This window comes from Symphalangus syndactylus, chromosome 8 (genome assembly GCF_028878055.3).
Source record: "Symphalangus syndactylus isolate Jambi chromosome 8, NHGRI_mSymSyn1-v2.1_pri, whole genome shotgun sequence".
NCBI lineage: Eukaryota > Metazoa > Chordata > Mammalia > Primates > Hylobatidae > Symphalangus > Symphalangus syndactylus.
Window position 1 is genome coordinate 121,104,656 of NC_072430.2, and position 23,347 is coordinate 121,128,002.

The 23,347-nt window shown below is 44.4% G+C and overlaps 1 protein-coding gene across 15 annotated transcripts in view; it reads left to right on the forward strand.

Moving 5' to 3' along the window:
* Positions 1–12,177: 12,177 nt before the first annotated feature.
* The window catches only part of RPL37A (ribosomal protein L37a), a 62,845-nt gene continuing 51,675 nt past the window's right edge, over positions 12,178–23,347 (forward strand). For 14 of the 15 annotated variants that reach the window (XM_063645704.1, XM_063645703.1, XM_063645701.1 and 11 more), the window contains exons 1-3: positions 13,441–13,552; positions 13,949–14,077; positions 14,628–14,710. In XM_063645704.1, coding sequence (XP_063501774.1) covers positions 13,550–13,552; positions 13,949–14,077; positions 14,628–14,710 — 215 coding nt within the window. In that variant the 5' untranslated portion in view covers positions 13,441–13,549. Of the gene's footprint in view, positions 12,272–13,411; positions 13,553–13,948; positions 14,078–14,627; positions 14,711–16,015; positions 17,149–23,347 lie in introns of those variants that run through there. The other variant, XM_055290580.2, reaches the window with a different exon arrangement.

The window sequence follows — 23,347 nt, forward strand, 5'->3', positions numbered from 1 at the left end:
AAACTTGGAGACACCCCACCCAGATCCCCTTCAAGGAGGGACTTGCTCAGCTGAGGGGAGTGAAGTTGGTAGATGGCTTCTACCTGGCCACAACTGGTCTGCAGAAAGCCACTTTGTCTGTGGTCACACCTTTCTTGGCAGCTTGCATCCATGACTGAGCAAGGCAGGGCACAAAGGCTGGGCCACTTTGGCCTGATGCGGAGCAGCTCTGATGAAATTCTTAACATTGTGTTACAAGTGCCTGCATATTCAGTACAGTGACATGCTATACAGGTTTGTAGCCTAGGAGCAATAAGCTAGACCATATAGCCCAGGGACTATGTCCTAGGCAGTATTCACAGAGCTCCCTGCTCCCTTCCCCCTGCTCCCTGCTGGATTGTCTAAGGTTCCCGCAGGCCTGTATCACAGTTCACCTCTTCCCCCTGCCAAACCGGCCTCCATCCCCTTCCTTTCACAGGTGTTAATCCCTAATAGATTATCTTGTGCCCCAAACTCTGTCTTGGTGTTTGTTTCTGGAAAACCCACACAATCTAGCAAGATCCAAGTGGAGATGTTCTGCAGGCAGTTGGATGTGTGTCTTCACATTGTGGAAAGGTCAGAGAAAGAGCTGTGGATTCTGCCCTAGCATGGGCTGAATGAGGTCACTGAGTGGGTAAGAGTGGCTTCTGAAGAAAAGCAGTTCTGACTGACCCCCACAAACTGCAACATAAGAGATGACAACTGAGCAGGGAAGTAAATGAGGAAGAAAACCAGAATGGGTGCCCAGAAATGGGAGTTTTGGGGGTTTTTCGTTTGTTTGCTTTTTGAGACAGAGTCTCACTCTGTTGCACAGGCTGGAGTGCAGTGGCACGATCTCGGCTCACTGCGTCCTCCGCCTCCAGGCAATTCTTCTGCCTCAGCCTCCCGAGTAGCTGGGATTACAGGTGCCTGCCACCACGCTCGGCTAATTTTGTATTTTTAGTAGAGATGAGGTTTCACCATGTTGGCCAGGCTAGTCTCGAACTCCTGACCTCAAGTGATTCGCCCGCCTCAGCCTCCCAAACTACTAGGATTACAGGCATGAGTCCCTGTGCCCAGCCAGGAATGGGAGTTTTTAAAATATTTTACCAAGGAAGGAGCTGCTGCTCTAACTGGTCTTACAGAAAGACAGTGAGCCAGATGTACGTTAGAGTTTAGAGTTAGCGCAATTTTCACAGCAGCAATGAAAGATGCCTAATTTGTCTGACGTCATGGTGTGTGGATTTGTTAGACTTAAATTGTTTTCACTATTCAGTACTTACTAGGTGCCAGGCACTGGACTAAGTGCTTTACATAAATTGTCATACTTAATGCAATCTTGGAGGAAGGTAGTGATATTTTGATTGTGCAGGTGGAGAAACTGAGCCAAGAAATGTTACAAATTGCTCAAGTCCAGCTAAGAAGTGGCAGAGCAGAACCTGCAACCAGGCCACCCCACCCCCAGAGCCTACCCATAGGTGTGCTGTTCCCCAGCAGGAGGCCCAGTGGTGCCCTGGTGGTCTGTTAGCTGAGTTTGGTACATGGCTCCCTTCCTGAAGGGCTTGGCCCTGGCTGGAAGTCTGTCTCTGCATTCCACCAGCTGGCTCTCTGCAACAGAGAACAGGAAGACACTGGAATGCACCATTTTCTTATCCTTTTTAGTTCCCTTTCCTGAGTTTCTCAACAGCTCCAGTTGACAGAGTAGATCTTTTGAGGCCACTTAACCCCCCTCACTGTTGTTCAGGGTGGGGTCAGGGGAGGCTTCCTGACACTTCAGCACAGCTGGGACTGGGGTATCCATGTCCTGCGTAAGGAAGGCTCTGGCCTCAGGAAATGAGTGAAGATGATCATCTTGTTTCATGGCGTGCGGTTGCTGTGCTTCCAACTGGTCACTGTGTCAAGCTGCCGGCTGCTCCTTGGGCCAGATCTCTTCCAGAAGGCCCAGTCTAAGCATCAAAGTGGCATCAGTTGCTTCTCCCAGCTTGCTGAGGAGGACTGTGGGGTTAGCCATTGAGTCTGCTTTCCACTGGCTTATCCTGCCATGAGGAGCTCTGCTGTGGCCCCAGATCTCCATAAATAACTAGGCCTTTGGTCTCCTCATTACCTGCTGAAGTGAAAATCCAGGCCCAAAGGCCGGGAGAGAATGTCTTGTCTTGGCTTTCCTTTGGGCCACCTGAATTTTCTTAAATCTTCTCACTCCTAGCTCTCTGTTTTAATTTTGTTATATATACCACTTTGACATTTGACTATTATAATAGTGACTTGTGTCTTGTCAGAAGCTTCCAGAGGACAAATGTTGGCTCTAGGTTTTATTATGATTTTGTCCAAATCAGGCACTCAGTTTTCTAAGAGCAAAACACAGAGCAGCGGCTGCAGTTTCGTCTAGTAAGCTATACTACACCCCCCCTTGTGAGTGGTTGCTCTGAAAAGCCAATTATAGTCATTCACCACATAACAACTTTTGGTCAACAATGGACTGCATGTACCATGGTGGTCCCTTAAGATTATAATGGAGCTGGAAAATTCCTCTTGCCTAGTGTCTGTCATAGCCATTGTAATGCTGTAGCACAATGCAATACCTCTCCTATGTTTAGATACGTTTAGATACAGAAACACTTACCATTGTGTTACAAGTGCCTACATATTCAGTACAGTAACATGCTATACAGGTTTGTAGCCTAGCAGCAATAGGCTAGACCATATAGCCCAGGTGTTTACTGGATGCTACTATCTAGGTTAGTGTAAGTACACTCTGTGAGGTTCGTGCAATGACAAAATTGCCTAACGACGAATTTCTCAGAAGGTATCCTGGTTATTAAGTGATGCATGACTGTACATCACCTCATGGCTATTGCCCTTGGAGGTTTATAATTGGCAATGGACCCAGAGATCAATGCAGGTATGGAGAAGCACATAGTCATTCACGTCCTGTGTGGCGTGATGGGAGGTGGTCCAATAGGGACAGACCCTGTATGAAAAGAAATGCTAAAATTGTACATAAATTTTGCCCACATGTTGTTTGCATGGATTTTTGCAGTCTTAGGGGTCTTGTCAATCGAAACAACACAGTCACTTCATTAGGGAAAAATCTTTGGAATGAGTCAAGGTCCAGGAAGCAGAAAGGATTTTGGATCACAGGCAGATCTTGAGAGAACTTCAGGAAGGAATATTTCTTCCTCACCTGCCCCAGTGCCCATCCAAAGCCTCTGCTCTGTGTATCTGAATCACACGGCTTGAGAAACATGAACGAGCCCTCACCCGGGGCCCTGTGGACATCTCCCAAGATGCTTCCACCTGTCTGCTATTCACTCAGCCCCCACCAGAGTTTTGGTGCAGCTTTTCTGTGGGCTCTATGGACTTGAATCTCTTAGGATCTCATTCTCTATTTCCATCAACAGTTTCTCCTCTAGGAAGGTGGTTAGGATATGATGGGTATATGGGGTGTAATACAGTGGTTATGCTTTGAAAATAAAAGTGAATGTACAGGTGACTTTAGAGACATTTATACCCAGTGTTGCTATGGAGAATCACTGATCATCATTAAATTACTAAATTCCTGTTGTATTCACCCCAGGACCTGCAACACAGAGTGGCCCTCATGATACTGCAAGAAGTCAGGTTAGTGGCTGCCAACGGGAGGCCTTGCTCTTGTTCCTTGCAATTTGGTGCTCTTATTTATTTATTTGAGGCGGAATCTCACTCTGTCACCCAGGCTGGAGTGCAGTGGGGCAATCTCGGCTCAGTGCAACCTCCACCCCCTGGGTTCAAGGAATTCTCCTGCCTCAGCCTCCCAAGTAGCTGGGATTACAGGCACCTGCCACCACGTCTGGCTAGTTTTTGTATTTTTGGTAGAGATGGGGTTTCACCATGTTGGCCAGGGTGGTTTTGAAGTCCTAACCCTAGGTGATCCACCCACCTCGGCCTCCCAAAGTGCTGGAATTACAGGCGTGAGCCACCACACCATGCCTGGTGCTCATATTTAAAACCATTATTCATCTGTAGTCTTAGTAAATATGGCCTCCATCTGAGGCCTTTAGTTGAACCTCAGTTTTAGCTGTTCTGGAGAAAAACGAACTCTCTCTTTGAGATGTCCCTGAGGTCCTCCAAAGCAAATTTTATTTATACCATGTAGCCTATCTATTTTAAGTTAGACCATCCCATATGTACTCTGAAATTTGTTAAGAGTCACCTAACCAGTTCTGTATAATTCAGCAAAAGACACTTGGACTTATTTATATAGAGAGTGAATACCACTGGGTTTAAAGTGGTATTAATATTTCCACACTAACTCCTTTTCCTCCTTCATTTCACAGCACAGTCCAGACCCCCAGAACTGTGTTTTCTGGAAGCGTCAACTGAAATGAAGAAAATCTAGGTCCATCTCCTCCCACTCCTGTCCCTGCCATCAATTGTACCCTTACAGAATTTTACTAGAAGTCCCCTCTGGCCCATGGAGCTGGTCTCTGCCTTCCCTCACCAGGGTCACTAAGTGGTATTTTCTTTCCTGAGTGATCCTGGTTGATTTCTGCCTCTAGGGCTGGCATCAAGGAAGCCTCTAAGAGGCAGCAAAGGATCCTTTTAGTCTTGATCCACTTGTGCTTGAATTAATCATGTCTTTTTCCTTCTTGGCTTCAGAGGAGCCTTTTTCTAGATCAGTGGGAGAGCTGAGAAATTGAGCAGGAGGTGTCATCCCCACACCACTGGCTCTGAGGTGTTGCCTTGTCTGTTCATTCTCGTCTGTTAGAACCTCAGTGCTTTTTGAAGTTCTATCCTCTTTTTTGCAAAGGGGAGAGAATGAAGTCCAACCATATATTTACTCCATCCTCCCACTTCTCACCAAGTTCAGAATTACCAACATAAAAAGTGGCTTGGAAGTTTAAAGAGGGTTAAGTGGAGAAGTCTCTTCTACCTGTGTTTTGTTTTGGTTTTGTGTTTTCCTGTGAGGTCTCAGTGAAGGAAATGAATTCCTGACCATAGCAGAAAGCATTAAGAAGCCTGTGAGTCACAGTCTTTTGGGCATTATGACAATCAACAGTTATTTGATTTTGCAAGATCCTCTGCACACATTTCTCTCTCACCCCCTATTCAACAGATTTTGAGGCTCTTTTTCTCTTTTTTAACTCCTCTTTTTGGGGGCAAAATACAATATACATAAAAGTTCATAAAACACTTTACAGTTTAACAAAATATTTTAAAATAAACATCCATGTAACCATGACCCCAAGGTTATGAAAATAGTATGTTGTGAGGCCAGGTGTGGTGGCTCACGCCTGTAATCCCAGCACTTTGGGAGGCCGAGGTAAGTGGATCACCTGAGGTCGGGAGTTCGAGACCAGCCTGACTAACATGGTGAAACCCCATCTCTACTAAAAAAAAAATAAAAAATACAAAAATTAGCTGGGTGTGGTGGTGCACGCCTATAGTCCCAGATACTTGGGAGGCTGAGGCAGAAGAATCACTTAAACCCAGGAGGCAGAGGTTGCAGTGAGTGGAGATCGTGCCACTGCACTCCAGCCTGAGCAACAGGGCGAGACTGCCTGGGCGACAGAGCAAGACTCTGTCTCAAAAAAAAAAGAAAGAAAAAATAGTATGTTGCAGAAGCTTTTGTGTTTTGCCTTTAATGTTTAGATCTACAATCCACCGGCAGTTTATTTTTGTATATGGGGCGAGGTAAGGCCAAGGTTAATTTTTTCCATATGAATATGCAGTTAGCTCGGCACCACTTACGGAAAAGGCGGTCCTTCCACCTACTGCTCTGCAGTGCCTTCTTTCCAATATTATGAACTTGATGTAAAAATACATCTAAGGCTGGGCGCAGTGGCTCATGCCTGTAATCCCAGCACCTTGGGAGGCCAAGGCAGCGGATGACCTGAGGTCAGGAGTTTGAGACCAGCCTGGCCAACATGGTGAAAACCCATCTCTACCAAAAATGCAAAAAAATTAGCTGGGCATGGTGGCGGGCGCCTGTAATCCCAGCTACTCAGGAGGCTGAGGCAGGAGAATCACTTGAACCAGGGAGGCAGAGGTTGCAGTGAGCTGAGATCGTGACACTGTACTCCAACCTGGGCAACAGAGACAGACTCTGTCAAAAAAAAAAAAAATTCATCTAGAAAAGTATAAGCTCAAAAATAAGAGTCCTGCATTCTCCTCCCTCCCTCCCTCAGCCCTACCTCCTAGAAGTAATAACTAAATAATGTGAGATGAAGCCATTTGTAATTTATTCTCTATGCATACAAATATATGTAAAATACACATAGAAGCTGTTTTTACAAAAATTGTATCAAATTCTTCATACTGAAAATGACTCACTTCACATGATGTATTTGGCCATTGTTTCATATTGATCTACCCGTTAAATTATTATTTATTTATTGAGACAGAGTCTCTCTCTGTCACCCAGGCTTGAGTGCAATGGTGCGATCTCAGCTCATTGCAACCTCCGCCTCCTGCTACTTGTTAAATTAAGTTTAACCCAATGTTGCCTCCTTACATATTTTAAAGTCGGCCTAAAGGTTTCTCCGTACAGAGTGAACTGTAACCTAACTGGATTGGTAAACAGACTGGGACCCACTCTTGTAACAAGTAGCCAAGTCTCAGGCAATTACTGCAGCCACATTTCAGCCAATCACAGGTGGCCAACCGTTCACACTGTGTTCAAATAAGGCAAATGTGCAACCAATCCAGCTCGTTCTGTCCTCACTTCCCTTTTCTGTATGTTACTTTCTTTGTTCTGTCCATAAATGTGAACCAACCATGTGGCAACCCTGGAGCTGCTCTGAACCTCTTCTGGTTGTGGGGGCTGTCCAATTCACAAATCATTCTTTGCTTAATTAAACTCTGTTAAATTTAATTTGTTGAAAGTTTTTCTTTTAACATACCTTATCCCACTTAAGAGTTGCCAAGTAGCTACTCCAGTCTTTATGTGTGCACTTCCTGTGTAAATGCTCTGTGACGGGTCCATTAATAACTAGAACGAGTTTAAACGGAATTTGAGGGGAGAAGGAGGAAAGGAAAGAAGGGTTGCCTGAGTCAATTTCCCACACTCTTATTCTTTCGGGGCATCCAGGACTGCCTTGGAGGGCCTCACCTCTCCTGCTGGGTCAGCTCTTGCCTGTAGCTCTGGGCTCAAGGGACTCTCAACAATGCTGTGTGGGCCCCACTCTTGTCTGTGGCCCCAGGGGCTTTGTGGAGAGCAGGCTCTCTTGAGGCACGAGGTGAAGGAACAACGCCCCAATAAACCCTTTCTGTCTCCAGCACAAGATGAATTTGGAATGATGCTTGCACCTCAGATTTCTTTCAAGAATAATATGTTCCATATGCCCCAAGAGAACTGGTTAACAGCTACAAGAACTCCTCTCTGGAGGTGACTTTTAACTTATTTATTTTTCTAAAGGCAAAGAGTGAATGTTGAGGGCTCCTTAAGAGCAGAGGTGAGTCAGCAGTAATTTTTACTGAGTCTTTTATGGGGACACATTACAGTTAACATTCTCCACACCGGATGGTCCTCTAATAGGGATGGAAATCTATGAGCCCACAGAAAAGACAAATTGAGACTTTAGGAAAGGGCCGATTCTCTGAAGTCACTCAGAGCTGATTTCATGAGTGCTATTTGTACATCCTCAAGCTTGCTATTTAAAGAGAATTGTTCAGTTTTGACAAAATTGCTCTGAACATGAACAATTTCCTCCTATTATGGAGTGTCTCATTTTCAGCCGCTTATTGCATTCCTCCTCATGCATTCCCTCTTCTCGCTCTCTCTCTCAGACCCCCTGAAGGCCAGAGACATAGGAGGCTCTGCAGCGGAGGGTGTGGGGGAGGCAGCACATTTGCTGAATGATGATCTGAATTAGGCTCTAGTGCCAGCCCAGGATGGCTCACCTCAGCTCTGCCTGGACTGCCCCAGCATGAAGCTGACTCACCCACTCTCCAGGTCAATTGAGCACCATCCTGCATGGCCAAGAGGCACAGTCTGAAAAGGGAGGGCCATGGTGAGCGTTTGTTTAAGACTCCTTCCACTAGTCTCCTTTGTTTGTACCAATATGGATATGTTTTTGTTTTAATTTATAGTTTTCTGGAGGCAGGCATTGTTTGGGTGGAGAGCTTTTACAGACAACATCCCTGAAATGCAGTGCATTTCCCTTCTGAGGGAAGACGGACTTGTTCCCTTGGCCCCTTGCCATCTTCCACCCTAACCTATGGAGGCAGAGGGTGCATGAGGCCTGTGGTGGAAGAGAAACATCTTGGGCACATCTCACTCCCTTTGTGGGCCTCAAGCGGCATCAGTTACCATGACTGTAGTGGTTTCATTGTGTCCAAGCTAAAGAAAGTAAGGAGAAAAGAGATGGGCATATTTTTAAGGGAAAGAAGAAGGCAGATCTCCTGCAGTTCCTTGAGTATGGCAGAAGAGGAGAGAGGACTGAAAAGGCAGAAAGAGATGTTGAAATCAGGTAGCAGCAGCAGCAGCAGCAGCAGCATCTCAACACACACTCTGGCCACTATTTTCAAATGTCTACTAGACACTTCATGGAAGTTATTTTATCCTCCTGAGACCCTTTATTGTACAGTATACTCATTTTGCAGCTGCGGAAATAGACTTAGAGACTTGAATCATGTGATACAGTGGAGAGAACACGTCTAGGTGTCACTTAATGGCTATGTGACCTTGGGCAAATCATTTGACCTCCCTGGGCCTCAGTTTCCGGTTTGGGCTACATTATCTCTAAAGCCTTTTTCAGTTCTGACATAACTGGACTGACTTTATAAAGCAGAGAAACCCAAACATATAAAATGCTTCGTATACCCATCACCATTATACCAGGCAAGGTAACAATCCCCCATTCAACAGATATTACCGCTGACACGTCAGGCTCTTGTATAGGTCCTGGGATGCAGAGGTGAACAACACAAGCGCTGTCCTCACGGAATTGACTTGTGGTGACCTCCTTGGGTGGTGGTGGTAGTTGTTTTAAAATAGACTTTATTTTGTAGAACAGTTTTATAGTTATATAAAAAAATTGAGGAGACAGTAGTTTTTGTATACCCTTACCCAATTTTCTCTATTGTTAACATTTTTTTTTTTTTTTGAGATGAAGTCTTGCTCTGTCACCCAGGCTGGAGTGCAGTGGCACGATCTCAACTCACTCCACCTCCACCTCCCAGGTTCAAGCGATTCTCCTGCCTCAGCCTCCCGAGTAGCTGGGATTATAGGCATGTGCCACCATGCCTGGCTAATTTTTTGTATTTTTAGTAGAGATGGGGTTTCACTGTGTTAGCCAGGATGGTCTCAATCTCCTGACCTCGTGATCTGCCCGCCTCGGCTTCTCAAAGTGCTGGGATTACAGGCGTGACCCACTGCGCCCGGCAACATCTTAACATTAGTATGGTAAATTGGTTACAATTCATAAAGCAAGATTAATACATTATTAAGACCTAAAGTCTATAGTTTATTCGGATCTTCCTAGTTTTTAACGTATTGTCTTTTTTTTTGTTCTAAGATATCATGTTACATTTAGTCATCATGTCACCTTACGCTCCTCTTGGCTGTGACAGTTTCTCAGGCTTTCCTGGTTTAACAGTTTTAAGGAGCCCTGGTCAGGTATATTGAAGGATGTCCCTCTTTTGGAATTTGTCTATTGTTCTCATGATTAGATTGAGGTTATGGGTTTGGGGAGAAAGATCACAAAGGCAAAGTGCCATTTTCATTCCACATCAAGGGGACATACTAACAAGATTATCACTGTTGATGTTGACCTTCATCACCTTGGCTGAGGTCGTGTTGGCTATAAAGTTACTCTTTCTTCCCCTTTCTATACTGTGCTCTTTGGAAGGAAGTCATTCTGTGCAGCCCACACTTAGGGAGTGGGGAGTTATGCTCACCCTCCTTGAGGGCAGAATATCCACATAAATTACTTGAAATTCTTCTTGGCCGGGTGCAGTGGCTCACACCTGTAATCCCAGCACTTTGGGAGGTCGAGGAGGGTGGATCACGAGGTCAGGAGTTCGAGACCAGCCTGGCCAATATGGTGAAGCCCCATCTCTACTAAAAATACAAAAATTAGCTGGGTGTGGTAGTGCACGCCTGCAGTCCCAGCTGCTCAGGAGGCTGAGGCAGGAGAATTGCTTGAACCCAGGAGGCAGAGGTTGCAGTGAGCCAAGATCATACCACTGCACTCCAGCCTGGGTGACAGAGCAAGACTCGGTCTCAAAAAAAAGAAATTCTTCTGCAAAAGAGAGTTGCCTCTTGTCTTTCATTTATTTAGTCTATCATTTATTTATATCCACATGGACTCATGGATATTTATTTTACACTTGGGTTATATATCAATACTACTTTATTTATTGCTCAAAATTTTCTAGCTTTGGCCATTCGGAGTTCTTTCAGTTGACTCCCGTGCCTCTCTGACATATCCCCATCAGTGTAGGGTTTTCTGAACATTTCCTTACTTTCTGGCACTACAAGATACTGCAGGCTCGCCTTGTATATTTCCTGCTGCAGTGCTAGAATGAATCACTTCTCTAAGGGGCCCTGGTTCCTTTCATTAAAGAATGATATTATAAACCAAGATCTGGGGTCCGGACATGGTGGCTCATGCCTGTAATTCCAGCACTCTGGAAGACTGAGGCTGGAGGACTGCTTGAACCCAGGAGTTCCAGACCAGCCTGGGCAACATGGCGAGACCGTCTCTACAAAAATAAAAAAATTATTTGGGCACTACTCAGGAGACTGAGGTGAAAGGACTGCTTGAGCCTGGGGAGGTCAAGGCTATAGTGAGCTGTGATCACACCACTGCACACCAGCCTGGGGGACAGAGCAAGACCCTGTCTCAAAACAAAACAAAACAAATAAAAACAAACCCTGAGATCTGGGGTGGTAGGTATACTCGTCATTACTGGAGATGTTTGGGTTTTTTTTTTAATGGTAGTTTTTTTAGATTATAAAAGAAGCACATGCTCATTATAAAAGATAATTAGAAAATGCAAAAATGTATGCAAAAATCAATTTAACTATTCCCACTATCCACTACTTTTTGCTTTTTCTCCTCCTTGAATTTACACAGGCAGAGCTGGAATAACAGATTGGGGAGGATAAAGAGACAACTACCTTTTTTCCACAAAAATGTGCAAGATGTGATGAATAAAGCACATGGTCGGTCACTGCCCCAGTGGCACTCAAAGTCTGGAAGCTCTTCCTGGAATCATAGGAGGGAAGAACTGGACAGGACCTTGAAAACCACCTGGTCTAGCTCCTTGTAAATAAAGATGGTGGCTGCTGGGAGGTAGGGAGGTGGTTCTCCATGTGGGGACTGTGGCTTACCTAAAGTCAAACCACAAGGTAGTTACAGAGCCTGGCCCAGACTGAGTGCCAGGGACCTGATTTTAATTCAAGTATGTTTTCTAATGTGCTTTTTCAGTGCACTAAATATTATGATTTGGAGTAGTACAAGCTAGCAATTAGGAGAACTAACTTTGGGGTCAGACAGACCAGATTTGAGTTCTAATTGCTGTGTGACATTGAGCAAGATTCTTAACTTCCCTGAGATTGAGTTTCTTTTTTCTTTCTTTTTTTTTTGTTTTGAGAAAGGATCTCACTCTGTTGTCCAGGTTGGAGTGAAATGGTGTGATCATAGCTCACTGTAACCTCTGAACTCCTGGGCTCAAGCAATCCTCACGTTTCAGCCTTTTGAGCAGGTAGAACCACAGATGTGTGTCACCATACCTGGCCTATTATTATTTTTTTTGTGGAAATGAAGTCTCGCTATATTTTCCAGGCTGCCTAGAACTCCTGGCCTCAAAGAATCTTTTGCAAGACAGACTCTGTCTCAAAAAAAAAAAAAAAAAAAAAGAAAAAAGAAAAAGAAAAAGAAAGAAAGAAAAGTATATAATAACTTGTCAGAGGTCCCACAGCTGGTAAATAGCAGAGCTCTGTTTTGAACCCAGACTGAATCCAGAGCCTCTAATTTCCTAATCATTATATGAGACTTCCTCTCTTTTTCTTAGTAATGAAGATAATAATCATTCCTATCATAAAGGATAATGGAAAATTAAATGAGAGCATCCATATAAAATACTCAGTGCCTACCATGTGTTACCTTCCAACAATTGTAACCATACGAAGTGCATAGCTGTTTGCAAGTTGCTTTGATTTGATTTGATTCATATATATTTTTTGAGACAGGGTCTCACTCTGTTGTCCAGGCTGGACTACAGTGGCGTGATGACAGCTTACTGCAGCCTCAACCTCCCAGGCTCAAGTGATCTTCCCACCTCAGCCCAGGTATGCAAGTTGACTTTAACATAATTGTGAGGAAAAGTGAACAGGTGAAAAATTATTTGAGACAGTTAATATTAAGCTTTGGGAACGGAAGCTACTTGTTACCGGAGTTCTCATTGGAATCAGGACCACACAATGCCTTTCAGCTCTCATGGTCTTTCTTGGCCCTCAAATCATGGATTCTCTCTTACACTCTTATTCCAGTAGTTTTCTGAGCTTCTTATCCTCTGGATTAGCCATCCCCTGAAAAAAGGCAGCCAAACTTCCTAGTGTGTGTGTTCTACATGAAGAAAGAAGATCATGTGTATAGTCCCAGAACACACCCTCCCCACCCCGGGCCTCAACCAGAAATCCAATTCTTCCCTGCTGACCCCTTTGAGAGACCTGGAGGGACAGAGAATTGATGGTGGGTAAAGGGTAAGATGTTGGAGTTTAAGGGTTCAGGCCTGGACCAGGAAGCTGTCTAACAGCCTAGTGTGGGGCCATAAGAGTGGGTTCTGAAATGAAGTGGAAGGCAGGCCATCTGCACTGAGATGGAGCAACTGGAACATAAAACTCCAAGATGACTGTTAATTTTTCCCCAGCCTTCCAATCTCAGACTTTCCTCAGGAAACACCAGGCTCTTCCGAATTAGTCGCGGCAGAACCATCGTCCTTTCCTTCAGAGCTCTGATCAGTTTGAAACTGTCTAACTTCTTAATGTGGCTATATGATCATTTGCAGCTGGCCTGCAACTTGTTCTGGGAGTGGAACCTTGGATTTTAGTCACCACTGTCGCTAGCATCTTGCACAGTCAGCCACTTTTAGAGAGCATAATGCAGAGGGGAAATAAATGAGATCTGGAATAGCGACGGGGTTTCACCCTGCTGTCCAGGCTGGTCTCGAACTCCTGACCCGCCCCGCCTCCCAAAGTGTTAGAATCACAAGCGTGAGCCACCGCGCCCGGCCCCACAAATGTAAGATTTATGCACTTCTCCAAGCCAAGTGCTGTGCATCGAATGGAGGAACCCGTACCTTTGCAGGATTTTGTGATATATGTGAAATAATCTGGACATGCTTCTGCTATGGTTGTTTGTCGCCATAGTTTGCGAATCTGGGTAAACCTGGGTGAGAGAGACGCCTTACAATCGCAAACATTTCTCAGGAGGCCGCCGGAAAACGCCCAAACCATAGAGCTCAGTTCCTAGCTAGGCCTCTACCAGCCACTTCCGTTCGTCCGCCTAATACCGCGCCTGCGCACCGCTTCTCTTCCTCTCTGGGCTCGGACCTAGGTCGCGGCGGCATGGTGAGTGTGGGTCTCTGTGCGGCCTAGATCTCTATCTACCTGCATCTGTCCTTGTTTTCTTCTCCCGCACCCGTCTCCTCACCTGCCCTGCCCCGTGTTCTCTCCTGTCTCCATGCCTTCGCAGGAGACACCATTGTCGGAAGCTGCCCAAGGCGGAGGGGCGGGGGCGCCTTGGCTGGGCCTGGCGCGCTCCGGCCAGGTTAACGCCGGGCCTTCGGAGCGCGCGGCCAGCTCTGGGCACTGGTTTTGTTGGGTTGAATTTAGGGAAAACTAGGTCACATGTAATTCACATGTCGGTCACACGTCATTGAGGTGGAGGAACGGGGTGTGGAGGCTCCGAGGCCTGCCTGGGTTCCAGGTCTAACTATCGCTGGTTTCTCCCTTCACTCTAAACAGGCCAAACGTACCAAGAAAGTCGGGATCGTCGGTAAATACGGGACCCGCTATGGGGCCTCCCTCCGGAAAATGGTGAAGAAAATTGAAATTAGCCAGCACGCCAAGTACACTTGCTCTTTCTGTGGCAAAGTAAGTAAGGCAAAGTCTCTGGTGAGGGGAGAGGGAGGGCAGGTTTCTTACCCAAGTGAGGCCTGACTTCAAGGTATTTTATAAGCCGTGTGCTGGTAAGCAGTTGGAATTACTCATACCGTTGATTATGAGTTTTAAGATAAAAGTGTTGATGGTAACTTTAGATTTTGTGAAACGTTTCTCATTTAAAGAAAACCACTTAAAAGGTAATGGGTAAAATAATCATTTGACAGAGCGCCCCCAGCCTAAGCCAAACCTGCTTTGTGGGAAATGATTCCATCAGTTTTGTCTACTGATGTTTCTGCACCAACTCCCAAGATGTCTGTACATCTAATACCATTCTACTTGTTCTGCGAGGGATTTTTGTTTGGTAAAAGTTTGAACGTTTATGTCCAAAATACTGCATTACAGCAATCCTTGTTTTGTTTTTGAGGGAGAAAGGGAGGCTTTCACATCCCTGACAATAAGGTGAATCCAAATGTAGACTTCTGGATGCTTGTAAGAGAAAATACTTACTTGGTTCATAGTGAAAATTGGTTCTCTTTTATAGACCAAAATGAAGAGACGAGCTGTGGGGATCTGGCACTGTGGTTCCTGCATGAAGACAGTGGCTGGCGGTGCCTGGACGTACAAGTGAGTCTTTCCTTGTTGTATTTGGAAGTGTGTGGACCACATAGGCCCAAATTCCACGTTGTTGCCGGATGGGCTAGTTTTAACACTTTCTCAGGACTGAGAGAATGAGGATGCCTTTGTATTTTCAGGATTCTTCCATGGTGGTTTATTTTCAGTTATTGAAAGAGTAAACACAAAACTACCAAAATAGAAGTCGGAAATCTAATTCACAGACTACTTTAGAATTTGATAGTCACTGGGCACATCGTTGTGAATATTGTCATGATACTGTGCAGGTCCATTAGTGGGGCTGAATCTACTGAACGTTGATTTGCACTGCAAGTTTTCATAAAAATAGGTGAAGGGGTCAGTTAGTTCAAAACTGTATTTGGAAACTTGAGGCCATCAGGACCACCACAGTTTCGTCTTTCTGAACAGTATTAGACTGCTGCAGATTTGTGAATCTGCAACTCAGTATCACCTGACAGGGTGATACTACAAACACTATACTACAAACTAGTGTCTAGAGCTGTGTTGTCCAATACACTAAGCGCATATATGGCTAGTGTAATTAAAGAATTGGATCTTAAAGTTTCAGTCAGTTTAAACTTAAACGGAAGCAGTGGAAAATATTGAAATATATATATGTTCCTTGTGGGGGTTTTTATTAGAGCAGAATGGAAAATGGGAACTAGAGTGCTTTCTTGGTTCTGATAGGAAAGTGAATTAGCGTTTATATACTCACCACATAGGATGGTGATTTTCAGGTATAGTTCCTGAATTTTGTGGTAAAACTTTTGTAGTCATTTCAATAGCTGTCTTTCCCAAAGGCACTTTAGTGTCCGCTCTATTTCCTTAATTGTTCTCACTGTACCGTCTTGTAATTTATTCATTTCTTGTAATCTGTCCATTCCCTTTTAATAAGTTCAGGTCAGCCTCTTAGACCATTTCTTTTTCATGGGATGGGGTAGGGGGAGTTAAAGCTTGCTTGTCCACAACTGAGTTACTTAAAAACAAAAAAAAACTCTGGTTGAGAAATCAGATGCATAAGATTGTGTGTCTAATTCTGCAAGATCCTGAAGGCATGGCTTTTAAAGGATGCCATCATGAAGTTTAGAAGCCACTAATTTCTGAGGAGTAATCTAATGTTGGTTAGGTCTTTGGATTGACTGCACCAAAGTATTGGTAGAGCAGTCTATCTCAGTATAATTCTTTCTAGGAAAATTTGGGAAGAGACTTTAACACAAAAACGAGGCAGATTTACTTATTTGCCATTTTCTGTGTTAACATGCTTAATTATGTTGGAAACTGAATCTTTCTTTCCAGTACCACTTCCGCTGTCACGGTAAAGTCCGCCATCAGAAGACTGAAGGAGTTGAAAGACCAGTAGACGCTCCTCTACTCTTTGAGACATCACTGGCCTATAATAAATGGGTTAATTTATGTAACAAAATTGCCTTGGCTTGTTAACTTTATTAGACATTCTGATGTTTGCATTGTGTAAATACTGTTGTATTGGAAAAGCATGCCAAGATGGATTATTGTAATCAGTGTCTTTTTTAGTAGTCAGATGGTAAAATGCAGCATAAGAATATAAGTCTTCCAAGATAGATATGTATATTAGCTTTTTATAAGTCTGCTCCTGCCAGTTTGACTTTGAGATACATTGGAGCCAACTGTAAACTTTAGTTTTTAAATTACAGTTAACTTTTTTTGTTTGTTTTTGAGGTGGAGTGTTTGTTACCCAGGTTGGAGTGCGGTATACCGATCTTGGCCCACTGCAACCTCCACCGCTTAGGTTCAAGCGATTCTCCTGCCTCAGCCTCCTGAGTAGCTGGGATTACAGGCACGCACCACCATGCCTGGCTAATTTTTGTATTTTGAGTAGAGATGGGGTTTTCACCACATTGGCCAGGCCGTTCTTGAACTGACCTCAAGTGATCCACATGCCTCGGCCTCCCAGAGTGCTGGGATTACAGGCATGAGCCACCACGCCCAGCCTTACATTTAATACTTTTATTATAACGTGTCTAGGCTGGGTGCGGTGACTCACGCCTGCAATCCCAGCACTTTGGGTGGCTGAGGCAGGTGGATTACTTGAGGCTAGGAGATTGAGACCAGTGTGGCCAACATAGCAAAAACCCGTCTCGACGAAAAATAACGAAAGATAGCTTGGTATAGTGGCACATGCCTGTAATCCCAGCTACTTGGGAGGCTCAGGCACAAGAATCACTTGAACCTAGGAGGCAGAGGTTGCAGTTAGCCAGGATCGTGCCACTGCACTTTATTTAGCTGGGACAACACTCTGTCTCCAAAAAAAAAAAGTTTCTGAAGATAAAAGATACACTAAAGGATATGCATATACTGCCTCTTCTATGATGTTTAATTTGACCTACACTGTATCAGCATCTTTCAGGAAACAGTATGAAAGTAATTTCACATTAAATGTTGCAAACGTCTGCGATTCTCCAGTTTTTAGTTTGCACGTAAGGATTCGTAGGATTGATTTCAGATTGACAGATGGTTGTAGTAACAAAAAAATGAATTGCCTTGGAGAATTCGAGTTATTTTAGGCCTGCCTTTGACACTTTTATGCACTTAATTCACTGCCAATTTAGTCTAACTCCTCAACCATCTGTGGTGTGGACTTCTCAGTCCTCCTAATTGGTATGTCTTTCATCTATTCCAGAGTCAGTAATCCTTTAAGGATGCAAATTTAATTGGATAAGAATGTGGATTTACTTCATCTTTAGGACAGAGTGAAAACCTTTATTTCACTTGGTCTGACCCCTATCTTCTGTAACTTGTTTTTTTGCCCATTACTGGCCTTTGTACGGATGTCTCCCTTCACCTGTACCTCCTGCATTGCCTCTGGCAGAAACATTGCTACCCCAGGAGAATACTTCACTGGGTCAAGCGTTTGCTAGATCCATAGGAGTAACTGGTCATCTGTGGATCTCATTTGTGTCACAAAATGGTACTCCTACTGATTTTGTAATGTGAAGCAACTACTGTGGGTCGGTAGGGGTAGGACCAGGAGTGACAAGTCAGGATTTTCAGGCTTCATAGGAATGACACAGCTCTCCAGGTGAATCTCCTGGAGAACTCTCCATAGGATCTCCAGGTGAGTGACCAGGATTTCATGTAAGCATAGGGAATTGAATGAGCATTAGATGGTCTAATGCTGTGGTTAAGAACACCAACTTAGCCAAACTGCCTAGGTAGTTGGGTGACTTGGGTTAAGTGACTTAACCTCTCTGCTTCAGTTTCCTGTATAATTCGTGGTAGTAGAATGGAGTATATGATGGGTGTTTGGATTACTAATTTGGAGTCTTACAAAGCTATGTTACATGATTAGGCATGGAGGACTTTAATTTTTGTAATCAGTGAAGTACTACTTTTTGTTTGTTTTCTGAGACAGTGTCTGTCACCCAGGCTGAAGTGCAGTGGCATAATCTCAGCTCACTGCAGCCTCCACCTCCCAGGTTCAAGCAGTTCTTGTGCCTCAGCCTCCGAAGTAGCTGGGATTACGGGCTTATGCCACGAAGCCCGGCTAGTTTTTGTATTTTTAGTAGAGATGGGCTTTCGCTATGTTGACCAGGCTGGTCTCAAACTCCCAGGCTCAACTGATAACGTCAGCCTTGGCCTCCCAGAGTGCTGGGATTCTGTAAGCCACCTCACCCAGCCATGTATTGCTTTTTTATGACAGTTACAGAGGAAAGGGCGGGGGACAGTTTACAGACCAGTGAAAGTGTTGAGATAAATATTTTTATACCTAAGGAAATAGTGATTTTCCCAAGATGATAGGAAGGCAGGTGATGTAGGTAGGGCTGAAAATTAGGTTTCTGGCTCCTAACTGATTTCCTGCTGTACTAGTCTGCCTTCTATTTTATGGGCTCAGTATTCCTTACCTGCCTTTTCCCATCCTAAAGATGCCCACCTTCATTCTGTTATTTAAGCAACTTCATCCCCTGGCTTGTTTTCACAGTGGTTTTCTGAGCCTTTGACTCTTAAGTCATCTAATTGTACATTGTTTTGTGATTTAAAAAGTAAGTTAGGCTTGTGTTTTTCACCAGGCCATTTCATTGTATCCTAACTATGCGGGTGCCTGTGATAAATGTACAGATTAGCCAATACAGAAGTACGTCTAATTCCAAGTTTTCTTTTGGGTAAGAAGTTGAGACATGGGGAAGCTTGAGCTTTGTTTTGTCAGCAACAGGTGAGGTGTGGAGAACTGGGACTGAAGGGGTTTGGGGAGGATCTGTTTAATTAAGATTGGAAATAATACATCAACTTGGGAATGTAAGCAACTAGAACCAAGCAATCTGTACAACGTTTTTACTGTTGGCCGTCTTCCTTTGGGAAACTAAAAGCCATTTTGTTGATAGCACTTCAGGTCAGAATTCATCAGCAGGGAATGGAAACATTGTTTATATGCTTTGGGGTGTATCAACATAAGTTGAGGGTCAAGTTAATGTCATGCCACAATCAACCCTGTATGTCAGGGCCCTTGAGAGCAGAGTAGTGTCGGGAGAGTGGGTGGTATGGTTGACACAAAGACCCACAGGTATTTTTATGGGTTCACTTAATGAAGCAGGGGCTTAGTTGAGGGTAGAGACTGTTCATTAAACCAGCCTTTGTTGACCACTCCCTGCAGTATGGACAGGACATGATCACCATCCTCAAGTCCCACTATAGCAGGGGGGAAACAGTATGCTTAATTAAGCTTAATTATAAACTCTGAGTTAGAAAACTATGGTGAAAGTGTTACTTCCCCCTAAAGTAATTATGTATATATATACATGCCAATTCCAATCAGAATGCTAATTTTTCTTTTTAACCCCAGAGCTGTGCAAAATATTTCTCAAATTTATTCGGGAACGTAAACAATAGTTGGAAAGGACAAGAACTGTCTCCAGCATAATGGTTAAGAATGTGGAGGCTGAGGCAGGAGAATGGCGTGAGCCGAGACTGCACTCCAGCCTGGGCGACAGAGCGAGACTCCGTCTCAACCAAAAAAAAAAAAAATGTGGATTCTAGAGTCAAGCAGGAGTTACTTGGTTGTTCTGCTATACTAGCTGTGTGACCTTGGAGGAATTACTTAATCCTCTCCCGAAATTCAATCTTTTTTTTTTTTTTTTTTCCGAGACAGTCTTGCTCTGTTGCCAGGCTGGAGTGCAGTGCCATGATCTTGGCTCACTGCAACCTCAGCCTCCCGAGTAGCTGGGATTACAGGCGTACGCCACCACGCCCGGCTAATTTTTAGTAGAGACGGGGTTTCACCATGTTGGCCAGTCTGGTCTTGAAGTCCTGGCCTCAGGTGATCCACCTGCTTCGGCCTCCCAAAGTGCTGGGATTACAGGCATGAGCCACCGTGCTGCCTAATCTTTTCATCTGTAAGATGGATATAATAGTTTTCCTCTCAAACAGAACAAATTAGTTAAATTTGGATCTAGAACACTCACAGGTTCAGGAACTGTAGATCTTGGAAAGACGAGTAACACTTTGGACATAATGCTGTTTTTCAAAGATGGGGTGGTGGGTGGGTGTTAGAGGGTGCTATCAGGCCAAAGGAGAAGGAATCAGGAGGGAAACTGCCTATGGCAAAAGCATTAGTTATGATGTCAGGGAAAGGGAGAGAGGGTTCAGGCCAAGGAAGACTCTGTTTTTGGCCCAAGGAGCTTCAATAAGATCTTTGAAAATACTTTGAAGTCATTTTGTGTGTGTGTGTGTGTGTGCATACACACCTGATTTGTTTTATTTTTTATTTTTATTTTTTGAATTAGGGTCTGGCTCTGTCACCCAGGCTAGAGTGCAGTGGTGTGGTCTGAGCTCACTGCAACCTCTGCCTCCCAGGCTCAAGCCGTCCTCCCACCTCATCCTCCCCGGTAGCTGGGACTACAAGTGTGCACCACCTCGCCTGGCTACCTTTTGTATTTTTCATAGAGACAGGGTTTCACCATGTTACCCATGCTGGTCTCAGGACTCCTGAGCTCAAGCAATCCACCTGCCACAGCCTCCCATAATTCTCAGATTACTGGCATGAGCCACCGTGCCCAGAATATGAAACACTTTTGAGGTTCAAATCTCTTTGGAATCTTAGGATATTCCTTGTAAGAGGAAGGCTTATTTTCCTCTTTTCCATCGGATCTGCCTTTGCTGTTTATATTGTCTATGGGAAGTTGTTGTATGGGCCTGTTTGTCATGGGTTAAATTCTAGCACATTTGTGCTAAGAATCAAATAATACCCTATTTTCTCAGGGGCTTCACTTAAGTATTTTAGTGTAATTTTTGATTACTTAGTCTCTGACTTACTTTAGGCTGTAGAGAAAATGAGATGTGTTGGCTGCATTTGCACAGGTACCATAAAAGGATTTTTCCAAGCACTATGGGAAAAGGATGGTGTCATTTGCTTAGAGGGCATTGACTGGAGATGGAAAAAGCCATTCTGAAAAAAGGGAAACCACAAGAACTGAGGACAGGTTTAATTCCTGGTGGCGGAGAGGTGGTTCCTGTAGCTTCTCTGTTCTGCTTTCCCACTGAGTTGGCTGCACCCAGTCTTTCCAGATATAGAAGGTTGGGACCTGCAGTGACTGGGAGAATGCTGTAAGCAGCAAGATGCTAACATCACTTCCATCTTAGGCCCATTTACAGGAGCATTAGAAGAGCGAGTTTCTACCTCTGTGCCTCATGGTTCCTTCCAGGCAATAATCAGTGAAAAAAGTAGGAGACCAACCACATGGATCTACAGCTACATGATTTATTATCTACACCCACTAGACCAGAGTAAGCTGGAGTTTGGGGCATGCAAGCAAAAGGGTAACACTTTTTTTTTTTGAGATGGAGTCTTGCTCTCGCCCAGGCTGGAGTGCAGTGGTGTGATCTCAGCTTGTTATAACCTCTGCCTCCTGGGTTCAAGTGATCGTCCTCAGCCTCCTGAGTAGCTGGGATTACAAGCATGTGGCACCATGCCCCAGCTAAGTTTTGTATGGAGACGGGGTTTCACCATCTTGGCCAGGCTGGTTTCGAACTCCTGACTTAAAGTGAGTGGCCTCGCAGGATGTTGAGATTACTGGCATGAGCCACCACACCCAGCCAATACTTTTATACACAACCATATTGGTCCATCCTTGAATTGCTATAAAGAAATACCTGAGACTGGATAATTTATAAAGAGATTTAATTGGCTTACAGTTCCACGGACTACACAGGAGGCATGGCTGGGGAGGCCTCAGGGAGCTTTTACCGTGGTAGGCAAAGCCAGAGCAGTAATCCACATGGCTGGAGCCTAGAGCAGGAGAAGAGTAGGGGTGGGGGGGTGGGTAGGAGGGGGTACTACACACTAAACCAGATCTTGTGAGAACTCCCACAAGAACAGCACTAGTGGGGTGGTGCTAAACCATGAGAAACTGTCCCCATGATCCATTTACGTCCCACCAGGCCCAACCTCCAACATTGGAGATTTCAATTGAACATCAGATTTGAATGAGGACACAGATCCAAACCATATCAACAACTAAAGTTTCTTTATGGTATTATTTTTGGCATACCTGAACTCCTCCCAGACTCCCCAGCTATTTCCCTGGTTGGGTAATATGTCAGTCAGTGTCCTAGCAGGGAACAGATGACACATTCAAATTACAAAAATACAAGGTTTTTATAAAGACATTTACAAAAGTGTGTGCAGGATGTTGGAAAAATAGGAGATAGTAGAGTGGCCTGAAAGGGAGGAGAGTGAGTAGTTACTGGAAATTAAGGAAAGCCCTGTGGAAAGGGTGACCTTAGAGTGATTCAACCAATGAAATATGGCCATGCAGAGAGTGACCCAAGGGGATGAATATCCCAGCCTCATTCTCCTTATCTGCTACTGTTCTCCAGTGACCAAGCGCAACCAGTAGGCAAAAGAACCCATTCACATAGTACATAGAGGTCAGCCTCCTGGAGCAGAGATCAAGATAAGAGAGGAGGATGGCACCAGAGAGACGTGAAAAATGTCAAGCCTACCATCTGTTAGGGCTCTGCATTCTATTAAGATCAGAGGTTGATCTGTTGAAGATTATCAACTTCAATAGGTTGTCATTGTGCAGTCCTTGTGGGTAGGGACTAGGTTTACTTCTTTATGTCGTCTTGTATTAGCTACTGCTAAATCCAAACCACCTCAGAACTTAAGAACTGAAAACAATAAGCATTAATATTACTTAAAAGTCATTCTGATAATCTGGGTCATTCTGGGCTTGGCTTGCTCTTGCATTTGTGGTCAGCTGTTAGGTCAGTGGGGGACTGATTGGTCTAGCATGGCCTCACTCATGTATTTGGCTGATAGTTGGCTGGCATTGGAGCAGTAAGTGTGACTGGGTCATGTGTCTGTCATTCAGCAGCTAGCCTGGGTTGGCTCACAGGGCAGTGGCAGGGTAATTGAAGCTCACACATCATTACCTGTTCTGCATTATAGTACAAAGAAGTCAGTCTCAAGGCGAATCCAGATTTAAGGAGTACGAAGATACACTCTATTTCTTGATGCAACAAGCTACAAATTACAGAGGGTGTGGATACAGAATTATGGCCATTTTTGCAATCTACTCCCCATAATAGGGTCTGGGATAAAATGGGTCCTCTGTTATTTTATGATTTAATAAATGACGGTACTAGAAAGGAGAT